Source organism: Capricornis sumatraensis, chromosome 9 (assembly GCF_032405125.1).
Source record: "Capricornis sumatraensis isolate serow.1 chromosome 9, serow.2, whole genome shotgun sequence".
In the NCBI taxonomy this organism is placed as follows: domain Eukaryota; kingdom Metazoa; phylum Chordata; class Mammalia; order Artiodactyla; family Bovidae; genus Capricornis; species Capricornis sumatraensis.
In genome coordinates, this window is record NC_091077.1 from 62,502,008 (window position 1) to 62,526,068 (window position 24,061).

The window sequence follows — 24,061 nt, forward strand, 5'->3', positions numbered from 1 at the left end:
CCTCTGTCCATGGAATTCTCCAGGCAAGAATACTGGAGTGGGTAGCCATTCCCTTCTCCAGGGGATCTTCACAACCCAGGGATCAAACCTGTGTGTCCCTCACTGCAGTTGGATTCTTTACTGTCTGAACCACCAGGGGAGCCCTTCAGTGCACGTATCACATGTTGTCACTTGTATTTAGTTGGGCATTTTTAAAACCCATTCCTTGTTAAGACTGTAAGTTCCAGAAGAACAAATGCTTTATCTGCTTTGCCACAGCTGTGTCTGTAGCACCTGTAATGGGATCAATCCATAGTAAGTACATCATAAACATTTCTTGATGGATCGGTGAATGAATGAGTGAATGCTAAGTGAAGGCATTGCTTTCATTGGTGCTTTCCCTAGTTGCTTAGCCCGGTGCTTTGATAATGAAATGCAATCATGAAAAAGGTCAGCCCCCAGGTCATAAAATTAAAAGCTAAATCCATGCTTATAGGCACCATACATTCCCCGTGTATAAGTAAGCTTGTGTATACAAAAGGGTAATAATGCATTTGCGAGGCTTTGCATCTGTGCATTCATGTGTGGACATGTTGTTATGTCCACGTATCTCCATGTCAGGAAAATGAGGTCACTAAGACACATGCAAAGTCACTCAGGGAGACAGTTTCTAAATCAGTACTTTTTATTTTGAAAGATTTGTCAAACTCTTCACATCGTGGTGAGAGTTTGCATGATTAATAAGAAGCAGCTTTTTCATGAAATGCTTGGAGGTGAACGAGTTCTCAGCCTGTGAGATCCGACCATCCCATTGATTTTGAAATTTCTTTTGATTAATAGAAAGAAAAAATGGGGAGGGGAGAAGAGGAGGAACATGCTAGCGACTGAAGGAAAGATCTCTGGTGACAGCCATCCAGATGTGAAAAAAGAAAACAGAAAACCCAAAAGAAAACCAATTTGCCACCTGCCCTTTTTCTGTTTTACCACGTTCTGCACCTCACTCTTGATTTTGGTCTTTCTGGCTGAAACAGCCTCCCTGTCCTGTATCTCCTAAAGGTAGTTTGGAGGGGAGCAGCCCTGCAGGATGTGGTGATCCACCTCTCAGAGGTGTGGGGGGATTCCAGAGAACGGATGGGCCATGGCTCTGGAAAGTCTGAGCAAGTTGCCTAATGCAAAAAGAAATGGCAGTGCAAAGTGAGGAGGGGAAATGGTGAAGAACTGGGTTTATGTGAGAGTTTATGTACTTCCAGAATACAGCCTGTTTCCTTCTCTCAGTCACAGCCCCTGACCACAAGATTTGTTATCTGTGGTTCTGGCTGGTGGATTCTGCAGGTCTCTCCCACCACTGACCCTCTAGCCCTAGAAGCATCCTTGCCAACATCACGTGTTACTTCCCTTTGTCCATCTTCAGACCACTGAGGGATGACCCCCTGGCAGCCAATACCCTGAAATAAAATTAACTCAAAGTCTGACTTGGTGAATATTAGTTTCAAACAAAAAGTAGAAAACCTGAAGATGCATCGTGTGCTGAAGGCAGACTCGAGCAGATCAAGTGTTCCACCCAAGACAATGGGCAGATGTGCACACAGCAAGAGGAAAGTGGGACCACTAGTGAGTGAGCAAGAGGCCGTGATAGCTGAGTTAAGGCTAAGAATGTCGTGACTTGGGTTAAAATGTCTATGTTTAGCACCGTTAATGTATTCGTTTAAGTCTATATTAGCACCTTGACCCCAGGCAGAACAACAAACCATCCAAACATTTTAAACATTGGGGAAAACAGGAGGGGAAAGGTTAAGAGAGAGAATCTGGTTCTGCAGGAGGAGGCGTGGCTTTAGATCACGAGGTCCTTGTCGATGTCCTCTGCAAGGCAAGAAGGAGCAGAATTAGACTTGGGGGCCGGGGTCAATGAGGAGATGCTTCCCATGGAGTTGGCGGATACCACCCATCCCAGGGGCCGGGGGCCAGGTAACCAGTCCAAGGTCACCAAGGGAGTCTATGACTGAGAACTTTGGTCTTCCCCGTCCCTGGCTGATCCTTGTCACTTGCGCTGCCAAATTACATGTGCTGTTTCCTGTAGGCGCCTGTCAGTTCCCAAAGCAGTGCTAGACACAGAGTGAGTACCGATGCTTGCAAAGGGAGAAGGAGACAGCTGGAAGGATAGAGAAGGACATAAGAGAGCGAGGCCCACCCAGGCAGGGAGAGCAGACAGGAGTTAACCAGGCACAGAGCAGAGGTGGACAGGGAGGACAGACACACAGACAGCAGCAATGGACAGGAAGGACAGACACACAGACAGCAGCAAGGAGGGAGAGGACACTGGCTCCTTTGCTCAAACACTCACTCTCCTTGATGCCGAAGCAGCCGGCCCACTCGTCCAGGGCGATGTACTTGTCGTTGTCCAGGTCACACGTCTCGAAAAAGCGGGTGGTGCAGTGTTCCATGGGGATAAGGGGGGCGCGCAGTGGGGCCAGCTCGGTGTGAGACAGGTACCTGCAGGGGTGAGGTGGGGAGAGGCTGAGGCTGAGCGAGCCCCACAGCCCTGCTTGGGGAGACAGGGAGGGAGCCTGCCCCTTGGGGCTGAAGGAGAGGATGTTCAATGGGAAGCCAGGATCCTGGGTCTACCCCGGCTCTACCACTGACCTGCTGTGGTTCTGAGCATACAGCACGGGCCAACTCTGAGCCTCAGTTTCCTCCTCCATCAAAGGGGGAGGAGTTGATCATAACCTCTAAAGGGCCCTTCCAGGTCTGAGGTCTGTGGGTTCATAACACAGGTCTCTTGGTGCATTTCATTGTTTCCTAATTGGCTAAGACTTGAGGGCACAAACGCTTAAGATATTCAGCATTTCCGCTATTGGTAGATCAAAATCTGGCATGAAACAACAATGCATGTTTTCTGCAGACACACATTTATACATCTGCAAATGCTCAGAAAAGAGATGAAAAAGAGATGCATCAAAATGAAGAGAGTACTGAAACACTTGGAGAGGAGGGGTGGGGTTTCCCCAGCAGTCCAGTGTTAAGACTCTGCACTTTCACTGCTAAGGGCCCAGTTTGATCCCTGGTCAGGAAACTATGATCCCATAAGATGTGTGGCCAGGAAAAAAAAAAAAAGGAAGAGGGTGCTGACTTCTGGGGGAGGGAGCGTGGGAAGGGACTGGAATTGGCAGGCAGAGGGTGAGTAGAACTTTATCTTTTATGTACTGTGTCCCGTGTGAGAGGGAGGCCTTCTGGTTTCTCTCCCCATCTCCTCTGTTCCTGTCCTCCCAGCTGGCCTGGACTCCAGAGCACATGTAGGAATTTTTCCCCTTGTTCCCCAGAGCCCTCCATTAGTCGTCCTCAAAACACTCTTCCCCAAGGACCCCCGGGCCCTCCTATCTGGCCCAACTCATGGAAGGGATAGGTTGAACTGAAGCTCCTCCCCCTTCTTTGTATATCAGTGAGGAAAGTGAGCCCCAGAGAGGGGCAGGGACTCAGGCAAGGTCACCAGGCCGCTCTGGGACAAGGAGAGGGGGAGGACGGATCCTCTGACCCAGGCTGCTTTCCCAGATGCAGGGTCCTTGCAGCCCCATCTGGAAGCCTCCCTCCAGGCCCCTTCCTTGCTCAGCCTGAGTCCAGATGTTCCCTATGTCTCCCCTCCCCTTCACGGTATGACTCAGATGGATCCCAGCCACGGAAAGAGCCTGGGAGAGAAGCTGAAGGCAGTTTCCCAGCACTCAGGAGACCCCAGCCCCCCAGGATCACCCACAGGGTGGGCTGGACCTGGAGGGAGGGTTGAGCCTCCCAGAGGGGAGCAGCCCTGGGCATCCTGTGCAAGCAGAGCAGCCCCCCTCTTGAGCTGCTCCAGGAGCGCACAGCAAAGGAAGGCGGGGGCGAGAGGGGCCGGTCCAGCTCGGCTGCAGACGGTCAGCCACCACCTGCAACTTCCGGGCACATTCCTTACTTTTTCCTTCCATTGTGAGAAACAGAGCACCACCCAGAGGGTGAGCTCCATGGGGGCAAGGGCCTACGTGGCAGTTCTGACTACAGTTAAATCCCCTGCCTGGAATCGTGCTGGACATGTAATAGACACTCAATAAATGTTGGTTCTCTGACCAACTCCTGGCCTATCCCACAGGGCATTTACACAGCACTTCCTAACTCATTTCAACATGGGGCAGGAGTGATCAAACCAGGAGCTTGCCATGGAGATGGGATGGGCGCTGTGATTGTCTTAACTTCCAGAGCCAGTTTGCCCCATGGGGGCCAGGTCTTAGGGCCTTGCTCTCCCACCTCAGCCTTGCCACCCCACAGAGTCTGGAGCTCCTTCCCAGCTCCTTCTACCTTGCTGAATGGATACCCCAGGCTGGCACTCATGGGGTTAAGGAGGGGTTTTCAGTTCTGATGGCTTTTGCCTCTTAGGCAGTAAAGAGGGATTGTCTCATGGTACCAAATCCTTTCTACATCCTTTCTCCTACACCTATCCTCTCCGGTGGCAGCCCTTAGGCAAGCTATGGGCCTCCAGGGTTGGGAGCAGCAGAGGCCACTGAGAAGTCTTCTGACCACATCTAGAGCACCCAGCAGCCCTGGCCGCGACTGTCCACTCCAGGGCCGGGCTAGAGGCAGCTCCCCTCCATGACCCTGAGGTTCTGGGGTCTTACCCGTCAATGGGGTGCTGGTCCAGCTGCCCGAACTGCCAGTGCACAGGGAAGATGTACATGTTGTAGTTCTTCTCGAAGTCCCGGGCCAGCAGTTCCACGGGATGGTCGCCAGCCTCCAGGCGCTTCTCATTCTCGTGGATCTTCTTCACCTGTGGGAGCAGAGATGCTGTGTGACAGAGGGCCCGGGGAGGCTGTCGGGGCCAGTCAAGGTCCCTTCCCCCCGACCGGAGGCCAGAGTAGGCAGAGACCAGCCAAAGTCAGGGTTCAGGATGAGGGAAGGGGGACTCCAGGGCTCAGGATGAGGGAAGGGGGACTCCAGGGTTCAGGATGAGGGAAGGGGGTCCAGGGGTTAAGACTGTGCTTCCACTGCAGGGGGCACAGGTTTGATCCCTGTCGGGGACCTAAGATCTCACATGCTGAGCAGTGTGGCCAGGGAAAAAAAGACCAAATGAGGGAAGGAAGTGGTTAGATGAGTACCATCATTATCTCATCCACAGAAGTGGAGGCCTGGGGCCATCTCAATCAGAATGACTGGGGAGTGTGTCAAAATGCAGCTTCCTGGGCCTTCCTTCACAGAGACACTGGTTCATTGTGCCTAAGGTGGGGCCCAGGGAGCTGTATTTTATCAGTACTCCTAGTGCTTGATATGTCCCTTAAAGTCCACAGACTCAGAAGGAAAAAGGAATAGAATTGTTTATGTCTCGTGCTTAACATGGACCTAAACAAAGTGAGCAGGTCCGTTCATTACGCGACCCCTCAGAGCCTTTAACGTGTAAATGTGCTCTGCCTGCGTGCTGTCACTTCAGTCATGTTCGACTCTTTTCAACGGTATGGACTATATAGCCCGCCAGGCTCCTCCGTCCGTGGGATTCTCCAGGCAAGAATACTGGAGTGGGTTGCCATCCTTCCTCCAGGGGATCTTCCCAGCCCAGGGACTGAACCCATATCTCTTACATCTCCTGCATTGGCAGGTGGGTTCTTTACCACTACGCCACCTGGGAAGCCCCTGAATGTGCTCTAGGAGCCTTCAAAGGCTGCACAGAGGAGTCTGTGTCCTAGAGCCCGGGACAGAGGTGCTCGTTGGAGCAGGGATGTGGGCTTACATTTGGGTTCCTAGATCTGGGAATGGGACTGGGGATCTCAGCCAGCCTGGGGCCTGAGGTTAGGGCCAGCTCAGGGTCGAGCAAGTGCCCTGAGACAGGACGAGAAAAGACCCTTACTCGCAGCTTCTGCTTCTCGGTCAGGAGGTTGTTGTCCTCGTCCCTCTCGTACAGCGTGACCAGGACGTTCTTGAGCCAGTCCCGCATGCGCAGGGGGAATTCAGTCAGCTCGGAGTCCAGGCAGGGGGGGATGTCTAGGGTCAACACAGGGGTGGTCAGCACAGACCCTGACTCCCTGCCCGAGGGCCAATGCGCTGGCCAGGTCGCTCTCCCCACCCCTGCCTTTCTGCTGCTGCTTCAGTCTGTGGCCTTGGCACCGGGCTCAGCCTCTCGGGGCCACAGTTTCTTCATATCTTTTGAACAAAGGAGATTGGAGGGGGTGGGGGTAGAATACTCTGCAATTGGACAAGAGCAAAGGCACATCCCCTGTTCCCTTGACCTTGATCTCATCTGTGGGGGGGGAATGGTTTGCTCCAGAAACTCCTGCTTTCCTGGGTGTTGGGCCCTGAAAACAGAGGCCAGGACCCACCGTGATAATGTTGACCCTTGAGAGGTGTTTGAAGCTGGGAGACTGAGGGACAGCATTCACTCAGAGGCCCAGCTTAGCCAGGGTGGGGGTTCAGGTATGCTTAATCACCAGAACATTCTTAGCGATAGGATTGCATCCTGGTCTTTGGAACTCAAGGTGACAAAATGTCGGTCCTGGAGATTTCATCCAAGTCCACCCTCTTGGAATTATTAGAGATCAGTGTGGAGAGAAGGGGCTTGCTTAAGGCCACATTATCAGAGCCTCATCCAGCACCAGGGCATGTGGGTGCCAGGGGGCCTAGGGGCCCATCGTTTCCCCCATCCTTGGACCTATGGAAAGTCCCCTCTGTGGTTAGGACCACGACCTTCTTCACCAGCAGCTGGGGAGTGGAAGAGAACATCTGAGAGGGAAACGCTAGGAGTTGGAGCAAGCGATACGCCCCAGAGAACAGAAGAGCCACTTGGCAAAAGTGTCAGTCTCACTGCCCAGGGATTCCTGCCAACATTCCTCCCCTGCCCTCCTTCTCCAGGCCTGAGCCTTCTCTTTTCACATCCACGGCCCTGTAACTGGAAGAGCAGTGCTGACCACAGGAGAACCTGGTTCCCCCTCCTCCACCTTTCTGCACTTTGCACACCTGAGGCAGGTGAGTGGCCCTCCCCAGTGTCAGCTGGTGCCAGAATGTACCAGACACACCGTGTGGATGTTGTCTTGGAGGGGAGCAGAGGGGCCCCTGCCTGTCTCAGATGACAGGGAGGCAGACACACTGGAGCAGGAGCCTGGGCCAGCTGAGTCTGCACCTGGGATCACTCCCCAAAGGCCAGGCAAACCCTGGCATCCCTGCCCCCAACACCTGGCTCCTAGGTTTCTAGAAGCAGGTACTTAATCATATGTTTTATGCAGGCAGATGGGAATGTAACAGAGTAAAAGGGCCTAGGATATGACAATATTGAGTAACAGGGCCTAAGGGGAACTGACAGAATTGCCTTGATTTTAAAGCATTCAAATGCAAGTATTTTTAAAACACTTTTTTAGGCCCAGGAAGAACATCATTTTTGCTTCACAACATTGAAGCAGGAAAGATTGTGGTTAGACCTATAGAAGAACTTCCTCATCATTACAGAAAAGAAGTGCGCTGTCTCGAATGCTAGTGAGAGGCTCTGGAAATCTGCCCTGATCCTGTGTTCCCTCCACTGCTCAGTCCTTCCCTGGAGGGGTCCTGAGTACAGATACCAGCTCATAAACAATCATCTCATTCTATAACTGGGATCCCTGAAGCTCAGACAGGGGAAGAGAGGTGCCCAAGATCACACAGCCCAGAGGTGGCAGAGCCAGCAGCAGTGCCAGTTTGGCACCTCTTCCCCGAGACGGGAGGCTTGGCGGGGCCCGAGGAGACTCACATTTGCAAGGCCCGATGTAGTCCAGGTGGAGCTTGTGGCCCTTCTTGGTGCCCTCCAGTGTGCACTTGGTGGCAAAGAAGTGGCAGGAAGAGTCGAAGGTCTTGTTGTCGTTGCTGCACACCTGTTGGCAAAGCAGAGAGCCTCGCCCTCATTCCCAAAGCCCTTGGCCAGTACCACACCCATGCCCATTTCAGAGATGGGCACACTGAGGGCCAGGCAAGGAACGTGACTAGCTCGGGGTCCACAAGGTGAGTTAGGGGTGAGGCCTGGCAAGGAGCCACTCTTTGGGCTCCTAAGTCAATGTTCAGCCCATGCTGGTCTCTGAGCAGCAGAATGACAGAGTCAGGGCTGAGATATGGGAAAGCAAACCTGGGAGATACAGAAAAGATGAACTGAAGGTGAGGATGAGGGAAAGGCAGAGTACTCAGAAAAGGGTTAATACAGCAGGCCTGGGATTGTTATCCTTAGAAAGGCCTTCTTGTGATGTTGGCCCTTGGCTGGTGTCTGGGAGTGAGGCTGGTGAACAGTTGCCTGCACCGTTAGAAAACTGTCCATAAATGATGCAAGTGTCTCAATTTGCCTGGGTTGCTCACACAAACAGTATGGTTCATGCTGAACATCTCTTTTCCTGCTCAGAGTCTGGAATTTGGGTATATGCTGGGCATGGGATGCCTGTGTGGCCAGGCTTCAACTAAACACTAGGTGCTGAGTCTGTAATAGGCTTCATAGGTCAGAAGCCTTGCTCATATGAGGCTGCAGTTCATCTTTGTAGCTGGGGAAAGAGACCCTTCAAGGCAGGGGGAGAATAAGCAAGACTGTGCATGAATCCTTCCACACTCAGCCTGTACCCAATTCCCTTTTCATCAGCTACATATCTTTAACTATTAGCAGTGAGTGCAAATATGTGGTGAGTTATGTTGGTTCTTGCGAATCTCTGAGCATGAGGATGGCGGAGCAGAGATGCTGTGGGCTGAACAAGGGCAGTGGCAGCAAGGAGTTGTGTCAGGAGGAGAGAAGCCTTGTCCTGAACACCCTGCACATGCTTACTGCTTACATATCTCTGCAGAGGGATTACTGATGGGCACTGGTGACCTGTGTGATAGGGGGTGAAGGGGTGAAGAGGAGGGAAGAGCTGATGAAGATGCTAAAATTTGGACCTCAAAAGGTAAGTTGTACTGGGGAGAGGTTAAAGATGGAGAGATCATGTGGAGGTTGTGGGAATGATCCTGGAACTCAATTTGTGGCCCTGAGCTAGATGACCACGAGCACAATGGTTGATATGCATGAGTGCTCAATAAATATTTCCTCGGATGGATGAATGGACAGATGAGTCCTATTGGAGACTGAATGGACAGCTTTGAAAGTTTTTTTAAAATAGTGTATATTGAGTACTTACTAAGTACCAGGTATTATCTGACAAATCCCTGCAATAGCTCTACGAGATAAAGTCTATTTCTGGTCCATCTTTAGAGGTGAGAAAACTTGGAGGGGATCAGGAACATAGCTAAGATCTCACACTATCAAGAGGTGGAGATGAAGGTTGATGTCAACCTTTGCTGTGACCCAGAACCCACATGTTTGGACCTGATGCTTTGCCAAGATTCTCCCACATGAGAAAGTCCCTCATGTGTTCCCTTCTGAGTCTCAGTAGGGCTGGAAGCTGGTGATGCTGAGTAAATTCTTGCCAGTTGCTGGAGAGTCCAGTGACAGTCACTCTCCAGTGACTGCTGGAGAGTCCCAGACAGAGACCCTCTCTGGCTGGGTCTCTTGCTATGACTAGACCTAGCGAGGGGACTTCTGCACCGGGAGCTGCCCTGTGGGACCCCCCAGGCCAGCAGTGTTCTGGGCAGACACCCTGAGGGCCACAGTCCTCATCCCCTACCCTGTCCCTTGGGCCTCACCTTCTCAAACTCGCCGATGGGGGCAGGGCAGCTGGTGGGGTCCTGGCACACACACATGGGGGTGTTGCTCTCGTCCAGTTCGCACACCTTGCCGTGTTTGCAGTGGTGGTTCTGGCAGGGGTCTGGTAGAGCATGAGGGCAACGTGGTTAACCTCACCTGGGCTAGCACATTCATCCCAACCCAACCCACATGGATCCTTGGACAGAAGTCCTCAGCTCTGGCCCCAACTCGACCTTTGGGCAGCCCTGCACCCTCCCTTCTCTTCTGCTGAAATCAGCTTGTCAGGGAGCAGTTGGCTCAGTCTGGGGACTAGAGATTCTGTCTGAGGTCAGGGCCAGGCACACCTGCAGGGGCTGGGGATTCAGTCTGGGACCCGGGAGCACTGGGTGCCATATGGCTCCCCCAAGGATTGAGGCAACCACTGTGTTCTCGGCTGTTCATGGATCAATGACAGCGAGGTATTTCAGAATTCTAGAATAGACTTTCTAGAATGACTTGGAAAGTCGGCTGTTGTCACAGAGCCAGGGAGCTATGCAGCCCAGCAAAACAGACCTGAGTGTCTGTAGCGGAAAAGGGAACAGGGCCCCAGGACCACACTGAACAATAGTCTGCCTGTGTCTCGTAAACACCGGATAGGGGACGTGAAGGGGAAGGGACAGCACTCAGTAGACGCCCCTCTGCTCCAGCGGATACTCAGGCCCTGAGGATGAGAGCTCCTCTCGCCTTTCCTCCTGGCGCTTGACTGGGGTGTCGAAGTCTTCCTCTGTTAGGTGCCTGCCCTGCCAGGTCCTGGTAAAGGGGGCCTCTACTTTTATCTCTTAGTTCCTCGACAACCCTGGGGCGGGGGCCTACTGTCTTCACCCTTCCCCACAGAAGACATGAGCAAGCTGGGCTCAGAGAAGGTTTGAGGGCTGTCAGAGGACATCGCAGAAAGTTTGGAGGCAGACCTTGGTTGGTCCCCCTCCAGCCCGTGGGGTACGGTGAGTCTCCGTTCTGCGGGTTAGGCATGCTGGACTGTGAGCAGGGGCCAGAAGCCCCAGGTCACGGTTCTCACAGCCTTATAGGAGTTGTGTCAGGCTTCCAGGTTTATTTCCTCGTGGCCATGTGAAAATTGAGTAAGCTTAAAAGTGTGAAAGCGTCTGGGGCCATCAAGTGACCGGACAGGACTGGGGATCTCAGTAGGAACCTGAAACCCAACTCTGGAACTAGATTAAAGTGCTGCAAGGGTACAAGGCCACTTCCAGCTTGAGACTTCCCTTCCTGGCACTTACAGCCTGGCTATAAATAGATCTTTCTAGATTCCAGAAAACACTCCCAACATTTCAGTCAAGGCAGTTTGTCCTTCACAGCCCCTCCCACAGGGAGGACCCCACCCTGCGTTTCCTTGGGAAGGAACCTCACACAGGCTTGGCCCACACCCCGGGCCCAAGTGGCAGAGGGCAAAGGCTTGGTCTAACAAGACAAGAAGGGACCTACTCTCAGCTACCACCTCTTCCTCGACTTCCTCGGCACCCTCATCGAATTCTCCTACTTCCACCTGGACGGGGTTGGCTCCCACGGGTACCTGGGGTGGAGGGAGAAGAGTGAGTCAAATGCCCCATCCCACCCCCACACCTGGAGGAAAGGGGCAAAGGCTGGAGGGGACTTGCCCGAAGCCTTGGGTACCCACAGGGGATGGGGATAGACACGCTGAAATGGGTGCTGGGTTCAGATCCCAGGAGGCACAAGTGCCAGGTCCAGAATCGAGACTGAAGCTATGGACCCGGAACTCTATGGAGATGCCCTAGAGGCCACCAGGCGTGTCAGGGCAAGAGGGGGTGCCAAGCTCTCTCCCCTTCAGCTGCACCAGGGTAGTCTCCCTTTCATCAGTTGATATTTGGGGAGACCATGGATGACCATCTGAGAAAAAATGTCACACAATTCAAACAGTAAAAGACAAATTCAGAATCATAGCTCCCACCTATGAGGTTCCAGGGAGAGTTTGGGGAGCACTCGGGAGTGTCATCATTGGAGGACCCACAGGATTTACATTTGTCCTGTGCATGCACGTGGGAAGGGGAACAATGGCCTGCTCCGGCAGCCCCCGTCTGGATTCCCCAGCGAGTGGATGTTGGCAGAGAGGAGTCTGGGGCCCTCACCACCTACCTCGGCCACCTCAGCCACGGTTTCTTCCACCACTTCTGTCTCATCAGGCAAGGCTTCCTGTTGCTGTCGGGAGGTGAAAATAGGGTTCAGAGAGGTTGGGGCCCAGGCCAGCTTCCACCACTAACATGCCTCAGCCTGGACCACTGAAGCTGGGGAGCTAGGAGAGAGGCTCACGGGAGACCCCCCGAGGCTGTGCCTCAGGGCCTGCCATGGGTGGACAACTCGGGCACAGGAGAAGCCAAACATGCAGGCCCTGTGGGTCTCTGGAGCACCGCACTTTGTATAGTTATATCTGAAGTGTCTATCAAAACTCAAAAGCATCTCTGCAGCTTAGACTCCCATAATGATGGAAGACCAACTGGTCTGATGCAGACCAACTCCCTTCAGATGGGAAAACTGAGACCCATAGGGGATGAACCCGGAATTTTAACAGATGTCAGTATCTTCCCCACAAGTGTGATACTATCATCATCATCATTATTTGGCAATTCCTTCTTGGAGTCAATCTGGAGTGAGAGAAGCAAGATAGCACGTGACTTTAAGGTGCCTGGCTGGCTGGGGCTTCTTTTCCCATCACTCCCATCAGCATCCCCTTCTCTTCTGGAAGTCTTCATATGATAAAGAGCTCACTTCCTTCTAAAACAATCCTAGTCCCTTTCTGGGGAAGCTCTGCTCGCTAAACAAGTACATCTTCACATTACATGGAAATCTGTCTTCCCTGGAATCTCCTTTTTATTTTGAGCTTATTAGTTTAAGGGAAAAAAATCTTAAAAAAAATAAAAAGACAACTCAAGACAGGGAAGTGCTTGTCCCCCCTGAACATCCAGGGTGGGTGGATTCAATGCCCCTGAGCTTGTGGTGGGAGGTAAGATCAAGAAGATGTGACTTTCAGGTACTCACAGGGGCTGCCAAGGCCCTCCCAGCCAGGCAAAGGAGAAAGAAGATCCAGGCCCTCATGGTGCTGGGAACCCTGTGGGGAGAAGAGAGATGAAGAATTCAGTGAGGGCGAGGTTTCTTGATGGAGAGTTCCTCCTGACACTGAATTCCTGTGATACGCAAGATAATTTTAGATGGTCCATGGTAGACGATAGTGAAAGACAGGGAGAAGGTTGCTTCCACTTGGTTCTCTTTTAATCCTGATGGTATGAGAAAGTCTCAGTTTGGTGCTAACCAGCCTTTAACATCTAACACTCATCTCTTGCCCTTTTGAGCAGAGGGCAGGCCTCTGGCTCAGAGCCTCCGCAGGAAACGACATCCAGCTGGAATTCAGTAGAGTTGTCCTGTTTCCTTTGTGTCTAGTTTAACAGTTTCCTTCTATTTATGACAAAAGTACGCAGGTTTTTCCATTTACGGTAGGGAATCTTGTCTCTTTCCTCAGTATATGTATTTAAATTTTTAGACAGTGATTGGACAAAGACAACTGGTTAATTAATCAAGTCTGGGCAATGCTGAACCAGATCTTGTTCAAAGGCCCTTCAATCCCTGATGTTCTAGGATTCTTTTCTTCCTATACCCCAGACTCTTCCCCTCCTCTTCCTCCTCTCCCATCTTTCCCCGGACCTCCTTCTCCCTTACCCCTCTTTAATAAGAGAATTCAATAGGCAGCAACCCCTTGCCAATTTGAGACAATGAGGCCTACATTCTAAAACAAAGAACAATAGTTTTCGAGGGTAGCCAGTGGAGACTTACGGCCATACTTTCCTCCATTCTGCCCAGGAGGGATGGCACTTCTCTGGATTCTGTGTGGAAACTACCCAAATGCTTGCATATGTTTTGTGTTACCTTCTGTTTCTCCCTCACAGCTAAAAGATGTTAACTGAGACCTAGAAAGCTCTCTAGAAAATTCTCCCACTCTGGTCACTGCTGAAACCGTCCTCTAGATGGTGAGCTCTTGACTCTAACAATCTAATGGCTGGAGGGCATCTTGGAGCAGAATCTCTGATGATTTGCTGCCAAAATACCGTCCCTAACCAAGGAGCTGTGGTGGGGATGTTTTGTTTCTTGTTCTAGCTCAATGAACTTCCATTTCCAAATGGCTCTAGAAAGTCCTTCCTCCTACTGTTCAGCTTGCCTCCCTTCAAGCTTCTCCTGGTCTCCTATGATCATCCGTCGGTGCCACACAGAGCAAGCATCTCCCCTGCGCCTAAGCAGCTTTCAGTCAGTGTGGGCAGTGGCCATGTCTCCCCTCATTTGCCCTTGGTTCCTTCCAAGATTTCTCAACTGACCAAGCACCTTGGTGGGAGGTACCCTGGCATCATGGAAGAAACGCTTAGTTTGGAGCTAAATCCCAAGGATTCTGGTTCTGTCGCAATATTAACTTGGTATATTGGTTCAATCCTTCATCTTCTCTAGACCTCGGTTTCCCTCTTCTACTACTTGAGAGGGTTCGACTAGCTGAGCTTTGAGGCGGTAGCCTGAGCCCTTGAGATGCCCTTCAACTGTCCCAAGCACATGCTGGTCTTGACACACATCATCCCCTCCACTATCCCCATCTTCACTTAAATTATGGTATGTGGGTAGCAGAAAGAGGCAGCAGAAGGGAAGACTTCATAATGGTCCTCTACTGGGGTTGAAATAGACACTAAACCTCAGTATTTTATGGCATTATAAGAAATAAAACCAACAGAAATTTAGAGAAATCAACCTGGGAGCTTGGCTTTGCTTCACGGTGTCCCCAACTCCAATTTAAGCATGCACATGGCTTTGGATGAAAGGAACAGGAGAGAAAGCATGAATGAAAGGGGCTGAGGTGGAGAGGGAGGAAGTCAGACAACATGCAGGCCCCTTCCAAGCTGAAAAAATTCCTCCTCATGGACTTGGGTTGGGCCTCATAGAGTTTTTCTTTAAGACTCGGATGGGGATCGGGGAGAAAAGTGGGAAGTAAGTGTTAAGAAAAGGACACACAGTCTTGGAGGAGGAGTTGTTTTCCTAATTTGAGGGTTTGCCCAGTTTTCCCTCACCAGTCCCAACATCCTCTCCATCCAGATCGTTTGATGGGAGGGAAGGGCAGCATTGGACGGTTCTCGAATGTATGACCATACTCCCTGCATACCCATGAGCTCCCTCTCTGAGGTTCTCTAAACCACCACTGGTCAAAGAGGCCAGGTGCCCATCCTGCAAAGGTCAGGGGGTGCATCAGTAACCCTAGCAAGGTCAGAACACAGGGCCAAACCCCAGCATCCAGAAATGATCAGCTGTGCACACATCCTTTGCCAGTCAAACCTAGGTCTGGCATGCCCACCTGGTGAAAATATAAACACCTCTGTATAAATGAGCAGTATTAAATAAAAACTCTGTATCTCTTTAGTTTGTAATGATGCCTGTGCTTATCCTTTTAAGAACATTTTCATAATCCGGCATCCCCTGGGGGCTGAAGGCATGTCTTTCTACCTTATAGTGCAGAAGAGAGGGCTGAGCCCCAGAGGGGAAAAAACCTGCCCAGAGCCCCAGGGAGTGGGTGGCAGGGCTGAATGAAGACCGAGGCTGCCCCCCTCCGCCTCCGGCCTGCCCTCTGCCTCACCTGCTGTTTCCCTTGGCAGCAGTTCCTCCGCTGGGTGCTCACCTGATGGGGCCCAGCTGGGCTGTGAACTGGCCCCAGGTACCCTGGAGGAAATGAGACTGGGAGGGGGGCAGCAGGAGGCGTGTTCCCCTTGGCCCCGTGGTCGTCAGATGCAGACTTAGCTCACTCCCACCCCGCCACCGCCCCTGCCTCCTGTTCCGAACATCCAGTCCTTTCCTTTTGCCTTTATTTGCTCTGGAGACGGCTGAAAACCCATCCCTGGCTGCCAGCAGGACCCGAAGCTGAGGTCACCTCTCCTTCTTTAGAAAGAGTCTGGGGATGGAAAAGTACAGCCGCCCCCTCCTCCCATCACCACCCAAGTTCATCTCCCTTGAAACATAAAGGGCCTCCTGTAGGCTCTCTCTGGACACTGAAAAGTTGCTGAAGGACAGAACTAGGGAAAAATCTTGGAATCATTACATTTTAGACTGTGGATCTTGGAATCATAGAACCCTAAGGACATGAAGCACAGAATCTGAGTTACAGTCATCAAATCTGATTTGAGTAGAAGAATTTATGAAGCAATGCAGTCTAATAGAACTTTCTAAGATGATGAAAATATTCTATATCCGCATGTGTAACGTGATGGCTAGTGGCCACCAGTGGTTATTGAACACTTGAAATGTTGCTAGTGCAAATGAAGGGCTGAAGTTTTCATTGTATTTCATTTTAATTAACTTAAATTCTACGTAACCATATGTGGCTAGTGGCTACCATATTAAGACAGAGCTTGCTTTGTCCCTCAGTCATGCCAAACTCTTTGCGACCCTGTGGACTATAGCCCTCCAGGCTCCTCTGTCCATGGGATTCTCCAGGCAAGAACACTGGAGTAGGTTGCCTTTCCCTTCTTCAGGGGATCTTCCAAACCCAGGGATCAAACTCAGGTCTCCTTCATTGCCAGTGGATTCTTTACTATCTGAGCCTCCAGGGAAGCCCATATTAGACAGAGTGGTTATCAACTTTTATAGAGGCATTATGGCAGAGAGGTAAGCCCAGGGGCTCTGGAGACAGAATATACAGGTTCAAATCCTGGTTCTGCCATATAGCAGTTGTGTGACTTTCAGAAAGTGATTTTCCCTCTCTGGGCCTCCATGTATTTCTCCATTTTAGAAATGAAAATAACATACTTACCTTAAAAGACTCATGGGTGATTACAAGAGATAAGCATCAGAAGAGTATCTTAAATACAAAGATCCCAGAATCTCCATTCACCTTGGAAATCCAGGACAAGAATCCTAGCTCTTTGTTCACGGCCCAGGGAGAACAGGTGCTGGGCTGGAACAAAGGAGTCATTGCTCCTTTTGGTCTCGGGCACTCCAGCCCGGCCTCCACAGGGCACAGTGAAGCCAGGCCCCAGGCTGCCCTCTCAGTTGGGCTGCTGACGCAAACCAGACATCTTGCTCCTACCATTTGGCTTACTAACAAGGGTTCCCCAAACACATGTTCCTGGTAAACAAGCCCAAAGAGAGGAAAACAAGTCTAGAGGCTAATAAAGGACCTCGTGGGTGAGCCAGCCCCGCCAGAATGCCAGGACTCAGAAGGAGGCCGGAGACAGTCCAGAGAGGTGCCAGTGTGGCCACGTGGGCACTCACACCCCAGGGAGCACACACAGCCACTCAGAGGTGACGTGGAAGTCAGGAGCCCTGGGACTGAGTCTTGGCAGTGTTGCCCCCAGCTCACCCTTCAAATCAGGACAGGCTCCGCTACTCCTTGGACTTCACCTAGCGCCACTCCTCTGCACAATGCAGATGCTGTTTTAGATCAGTGGTGTTCAGAGTCATATAAGCCAGGGAGCCTTTCTCTCAGCGAAGTCTTCTGCATTAGTCCAAGTTTGAAACAACTAAGAGCCGTTCACTTTTGTTGTACATGTGAATGCACTATTATCTATTCAATGAATCAGCTCGAAATTAAAAAAAAAGAAAAAAAACAGTGTTGAGATGGAGGCTGGCACTGGGACACTCCCTGAGATGCCTTGGAGAACCTCTAAGTTCTTTCATGAGAGAGTTTGAAGACCTGAGGCCATAGTCCCTAAGGTTCCTTTCAGCCCTGACGTTCCAAGTCAGCTGAGTCAGCAGCCTATCAGAGGACCACCTTTCCCAGCCTGGCCCTTGACTTCCTGCTTCCACTTGTAAAAATTCTTGCTGGAAGGGAAGAAGCTACGGGAAACATTTAAGGGAAACATTTAGTCCCCAGCCTTTTTGGCACCAGGGACCAGTTTCATGGCAGACAATTCTTCCACAGACCAGGGCAGAGTGGAGCGTGTGATTAAAGCACATTCTATTCATTGTGCACATTATTGCTATTATTATTACATCAGCTCCACCTCAGATCATCAGGCATTAGGTCCTGGAAGTTGGGGACTCCTGTTTTAGGGTGCTCAAGCATAGGTTTTAAGAGGTTCAGAGGCAACTCAGAAATGGCCCCAGAGGATGAGACTGGTATCAGTCTGACAGAGGTTCCATAAACACATCTAAGATGCCACGTTTTGCTGTGGTTAGAAGCCCCAGGGCAGAGCTTCAGGCTCTCCCCGTTGGCTCCCCCTAGGGGCCACTGGTGCATCTGGGTGACCACAAATGGAAGGGATGAGAAATAACATCAAAGTGTCCAGGCTGTCACATCCTAAAGATAGCAAGCAAATCCATGGCACACGTGGCTACACCTGCTCCTCCTGTGCATGTGGCAGACATTACTAATCAATCATATGACCTTTCCCCCTAAAGTCCAGTTCAGTTCAGTCGCTTAGTCGCATCCGACTCTTTGTGACCCCATGAATTGCAACACGCCAGGCTTCCCTGTCCATCACCAGCTCGCGGAGTTCACTCAAACTCATGTCCATCAAGTCGGTGATGCCATCCAGCCGTCTCATCCTCTGTCGTCCCCTTCTCCTTGTTGGACTCAAATCCTGGACACAGTTCTTTTGGCAGCTGCTACCAATGGGTTGGTGGTGTCATGCCAAGCAACACCCCTTTGCCATGCTTCTGATTTTAGAGATAGGAAGACTGAGGATCAGAGAGTGAAAATAATTCACTTGAGGTCATACATGGCAAGCTGGTATCTGGGCTGAACTTCCAGATATTCAGAAATATCAAGATGTTTGGGGGATTGTTTATTTTTTCATTTGATTAGTCTAGGATCCTATGGCCATAACTAACACACAAGGGCCCAGAAAGATCCTCAGATGAAATGGGTTAATACCACATTTCTGAAAGAAGCCAGCTATAGCGAGAGTTGGTATCTCCATTCCTACTTTGCCTACAGACATCAAGCTCTATAACTTGACAAGTGAGAGCAGAGTTAATGTCCTGTCTAGACATCTCCTGGATAAGAAGGAGGCTGTTTTTCTAAATAATTCTGTCAAGTCACTGGTTGCAGTCACCTCTTAGCCACCTCCTGTTGCCCTAATGACAAAGCCATGTGGACTGCGTCAGGCCATGGCAAGCCAGCAAAGGAGGAAGAGAGGTAGCTCTTATCACTTGTTATCCATGGGGCTGTTGACTACAGGGAGGAGTGTCAGGAGAGTACCAAACTGCTCAAAGGAAACCAACAAAAGAAGCCAAAATGAACATCTGGATGTTTCCAGATGTCTGAAAATTTGGCTCAGACATCAGTTTGCTGCATGACTTTGAGTTATTTTCCCTTCCCGAGTCTCAATTGCTGTCTCTAACATACAACAGGTGCTCAGATGGCAAAGAATCTGCATGTAGTGCAGGAGACCGGGGTTCAATTTCTGGGTTGGGAAGATCCCCTGGAGAAGGAAATGGCAACCCCATCCAGTATTCTTGCTGGGAGAATCCCATGGACAGAGGAGCCTGGTGGGCTACATACAGTCCATGGGATCGCAAAGAGTCAGACATGACTGAGCGACTAACACTCAGGGGTCTACCTCTCCGCCATGACCTGTAGTTAGGTCTGGCTGTGCATGTCTGTGTGTGGCTACAAATGGCGATTGTGTATTTGCATAAGTGACCAATGACCTTGAGGACCACTGTGTGAAGCTTTGTATGTGATGCTGTGTGTCTACCTGACTCAGCATCTGTGGGTTTCAGCCCTTATAGGTGAGGGTCAGAGTTTGCATATGCATCAGATGGACATCTGAGACTTGTCTGTGAGTCAAGGTATTGCTCAGAGGGAGCCGTGAGTGCATGACCCCCTGTGTCTGCTCATGTATTGAAACATTTATTTTCAGCTGTGCCAGTTGGTGAAATCAATGTTTATATACTTGGCATCCTCGTGGGTTTGTGTCTGTCCCTCTTTATCCCTGCACACATAGCTACCTGTCTAAATAACGTCAAAAATCAAATATTTTCCTGTTTACCTCACATCCTCAGCTCTTTCCTTTCCTCCACCATCCTTTTCTATTTATAGCTTTTTTTTTTTTTTTAGCAAGGAAAACTGCTCTTGTGAATAGCAAACCCCAGCCACACAATTGGTTGACAAGTCTCTACAGTTGGATAAAGATTTTAGCGGGCTATTATGCAATCCAAGTTCCCCTAGAGCCCCTTCTCTTGTTTCCTTTTCAATTAGGGGGCCAGGCACTGTTAAAAATGTAGTCTGACTGTTCTTTCTAGTGAAAGCAGCACCTGGCAGCTAGGGTCACAGGAGTTCAGAGCTGAAAGGGCACCTGGAGACCCTAGGCTCAGTTCAGTTCAGTCGCTCAGTGGTGTCTCTTTGCGATCCCATGAATTGCAGCACACCAGGCCTCCCTGTCCATCACCAACTCCCGGAGTTCACTCAGTCCATCGAGTCAGTGATGCCATCCAGCCATCTCATCCTCTGTCGTCCTCTGTTGTCCCCTTCTTCTCCTGCCCCCAATCCCTCCCAGCATCAGAGTCTTTTCCAATGAGTCAACTCTTCTCATGGGGTGGCCAAAGTACTGGAGTTTCAGCTTCAGCATCATTGCTTCCAAAGAAATCCCATGGTTGATCTCCTTCAGAATGGACTGGTTGGATCTCCCTGCAGTCCAAGGGACTCTCAAGAGTCTTCTCCAACACCACAGTTCAAAAGCATCAATTCTTCGGCCCTAGGTTAGATTCCCCATTTAACAGATGGGGGAACTGAGTCTGGAGAGGGAAAGTGTCTTTCCGAATGTCACTGTGAGTTAGGCTCCACCTCTGCCTTTGCCTTGGACACTGGAGGGTGCAACACTCTTGGGAAATATGAAGGTGCCCAAATCAAAAGAATCTGGACAATATTTATTTTGCTTAAATGTGCCTGTCAGCACTTTTAGTAAAGGGAAGTTATATCCAAACCCCAAGATGATGAAGCTGCCAGACAAAAAAGCGGGGAATGATGTCACCAATTATTTGGATGCCATCAATTTATCCATTCTAAAAACCTATCTCATTAGGTGAGAGGGCCACAGTGTAGCAAGCTTCTCTGTGTATCATCCCCGTTTTGTCCACACAGTATCCCTTTGAGGTGGTGGTGTTATCACTTTTTGAACCAAGGAGGACCTGGTTCTCCTTGAACCTGGGGCTCAGAAAGGAGAAGCCATTAGTTCAAGGTCAAATGGCACCTTTGAGGTAGAGGTGGTTTTAAAACTCGGGTCTTCAAGTAGCCTATCCCAGGAAGCAGGAAGCGACTTACAGCCCCATAGCTGCCCTGGGGTCCCGGGAGAGTGGGAGGTCGGCAGGGCAGGACCTAGAATTTGCCCTCTTGGGATGGAGTGGAGTGGGGGACATTCAGACCTACAGAGCCTGATATTCTAAGTGTTCTAGTGTCCCCTCCCAGCCAGCAGGCAGAGACCCTGAAAAAAAGGTTACCGTGGCAACTCGCATTCCTCCTAGAGTGAGTCATAGCAAAGAAGAGCTTTTTGGTGGGTGGGACTTGGAGAAAGTTTCAAAAGTTGATTTCTTCTCCAGGCACCCTCCCTTCCCTCCCCCTCCCTCCCTCAACTCCAGCTCCCGACTTTGTCGATGTGGCAGCTGATGGCTGCAAGTTAACTCTCTCTTTCCCCAAACCACTCCCATTCCAAAGCTTTTCATCCTTCTGCAAATACACCTCGGCTTCCAGGCCCCACCCTCTCCATCTCCCACGTCATGCCCTCTGGCTACCTGGAGGGGCAGGCGTCCATTTGAGAATATTTTTAAGACTGAAGGCTGTGAACACCCTCTTGGATATTGCCGCTAACTCTGTCTCTATTTCTCTTTGTGTGTGTCTCTCTCACACACACACACACAACTGTATATACAATTTTAAGGGGCTTGCAATCTCTTTGAAACCTAGCCAAAAGCTAGTCCATGAATTCTGCTTTAAGAGACCTTCATTGGAAAGTTCAGAGGATGCCGGGCACCCCAAAGACGGTTGAGTCCATTCCTCTGACTTTACAGACAGGGAGACGAAGTCCAGGGGAGACATTTACCTAAGATCACATGTAAGATGTATGTCTTCAGTCTGCCCCCCTACTTCGAATGTGCTTCTCATCCTGCTCTCAGCGCTTGGAGTGCACAGAAATTCAACCACAGAGAAAACCCTTTCTCTTTGTGTTCTGCATAGAGTAGCACTTTCTGGAGGAAAACATGTGCCCCTCTGTTCCTTTTTGGGTGGACTGGGCTTCCTGGAAGACATGCCTTCCCCAAGGGCCCCCTTTCCCCTTGGTGCCCTTAGGGACTCAGGAATCCTGCTCATGAGCCAGCCAGTGGAGCCATAGGTAGGAAGGGCTGTACCTGAAGAAGACCTAACAGCAGCCTCGTGTAGAGTTTGAACTTCTCATGGCAAAGGTGTGGGAAGGTCGCCCTGAAACCCTCTCCATCTTGTCTTTTCCCTCCCACTGTTTGCAGCACACCCCCACTACACCCAGTCTCCCGTCGGACCCTGCGCCTCTCTGGACCCTATCAGATATCAGGAGTCTTCAAATTTAGATACACAGAGGGCTACTGCTGCTGAGTTTCCAGTGTTTACATCCTGGGGAGCCTGGGATGGGAACAATGCCTAACCCCGGACTTATTGTCTGACAGTGCTATTTCAGGCTGAGTGGCACCGGAATCGGTGTGTGTGTGTCTGTGTGTGTGTGTGTGTGTGTGTGTGTGTGTGTTGGAGAGGGGTTGGAGGTTGAGAGGGGAGAAATTCCAGGGCAACAGGAGACTTCACAGAAGTGCTGATGAAAGGTGAAGACCCTCTCTTATCCCTCCAAAGATCAGTTTATCACTCACGCCAAATCCCTTTGGGAAAACAGAGTGCAAGAACCAAGTCTAGAAAGTTTCTCCTCCTGGAATGGGAAGCAGGGCAGACTCTGGTGGCCCATCCCTCTTGCAGCTGTGCCCAGATCATATTCCCAGGAAAGGAAGAGGTGGCCCCCATTTGTAAAGGCAGCCTCTGAAACCTGAGAGACAGGCACAGAGAGAGACAGGGAGAAAATACTCTCTCAGAGACAATCGGATTACTTTCTGCAGTCCCAAAGGGGAGACCACATGATCTCGGTTTCACCTGAGGAGTTAACAGGCAGCAAGTCCGCGTCCCCTGCCCTTCGGGAGAGCAAGGATGGAGTCCCTGCGCCTGGAGACCTCCCAACACAGCTTCTTTTCCTTGTACACAAAGTGAGGAGTGGGCCAGGGTGCAGGGGGTGCAGGCCTAGAGGAGGGACAGGCAGGGCAGGGGTCAGACATACCTCAGTGGCGGGCAGGCAGGCAGCAGGCAAGCTCCGGGCAGTCTGGAGGTCTGCAGGAATGTGAGGGGCTTAGAGCCTGGCAACAGGAAACCACTCAGAGCTCTGGGCTGGGTCTGTCTCCCCCTCCACCCCGCGGTCCCTCCTCCTCCTGTGTCTCCTCCTTCCCCTCCCCTCCCCTCCCCTTCTCCCCACAGCCAAAGCTGTCTCTGTCTTCCAAGCCTTTCCTCCTCTCCTCTCGGTGGGCTGTCCTGACCCGCCTCCCAACCCCGCCCGCCACATGGGTTCTGGAGCTCTTGCCGAGACAGACTGACCGAGCAGAGCGCTGGGACTGGAAAGGCCAGCGGGAATCACCTAAAACAGCCCCCTCCTTGTTCAGAGGGGATCTGAGGCCTGGAGGGGGCAAGGGATCATCCACCCAGGGTTCCCAAGGGGAATATCCAGGCCCACGTGTCTGGAGTGTCTGACCGGTATCTCTACAAGAGCTCCCTAGCATCAGGCAGTGCTGAGGAGGGCAGAGCCCTGCGAGGGGGTTGTATCTGTGGCAAAGGCTAGGCCAGGACTTGCCTCTATACAGACTGAAGAAGCTGCCATTGATGGCGTCATCACTGATGGCTCGGAATACTGTCTAAAAATAACCACCTCAAACTCTTAGCTGTGCCACTGATAGACACAGAAGAGGCTGGCCATCTAGCTGGGGGAATCTGTGTCATCAGTATAGAATAAATAAGGTGATTGCTGATACGGATTATGATTACAGAGGTAACAATGACCAAGGTTTACTTGGGACTTAGAATTTACTCGGCAAACCCTTGACATAGATACTGTTACTGTGCTGATTTTACTAATCAGGAAATAGAGGGGCTAAGAGGCTGTTACTTGCCCAAGATCCCCTGTCTAGAAGTGGGGTAGGCAGGCAGATTCTACATTCAGTCTGGGTCACTTCTTTTTTAAATTAGGCATTTATTTTTGCTGCCCTGGGTCTTTGCTGCTGCAGGTGGACTTTCTCTGGTTGGCGATGAGCGAGGCGTACTCATCCTTGTGGTGCTTGGGCTTCTCGTTGTGGTCGCTTCTCTGCTGCGGAGCACAGGATCCAAGCTGCGTGGGCTCGGTAGTTGTGACACACAGGTTTAGCCACTCCACGGCATGT

At 51.0% G+C, this 24,061-nt stretch overlaps 1 protein-coding gene across 1 annotated transcript; it reads right to left on the reverse strand.

The window, feature by feature from the left end:
• Positions 1-663: 663 nt before the first annotated feature.
• SPARC (secreted protein acidic and cysteine rich) lies at positions 664-23,010 on the reverse strand. The gene is made up of 10 exons (XM_068979518.1): positions 22,915-23,010; positions 12,650-12,719; positions 11,750-11,812; positions 11,081-11,168; positions 9,604-9,725; positions 7,703-7,823; positions 5,837-5,970; positions 4,617-4,765; positions 2,321-2,469; positions 664-1,839 (listed from the first exon to the last, which is right to left on the reverse strand). Exons 2-10 carry the CDS (start codon positions 12,704-12,706, stop codon positions 1,811-1,813), a joined length of 912 nt encoding a protein of 303 aa, XP_068835619.1. The 5' UTR covers positions 12,707-12,719; positions 22,915-23,010; the 3' UTR covers positions 664-1,810.
• Between the last annotated feature and the right edge of the window lie 1,051 nt (positions 23,011-24,061).

Coding starts and splice junctions, on each gene's coding strand:
- SPARC (XM_068979518.1), bottom strand. CDS start 12,706: ATGAGGGCCTGGATCTTCTTTCTCCTTTGCCTGGCTGGGAGGGCCTTG. Junction 11,813..12,649: donor GGAGGGCCTTGGCAGCCCCT/GTGAGTACCTGA, acceptor ACCTCCCGACAG/CAACAGGAAGCCTTGCCTGA. Junction 4,766..5,836: donor CCGAGAAGCAGAAGCTGCGA/GTAAGGGTCTTT, acceptor CTGCTCCCACAG/GTGAAGAAGATCCACGAGAA.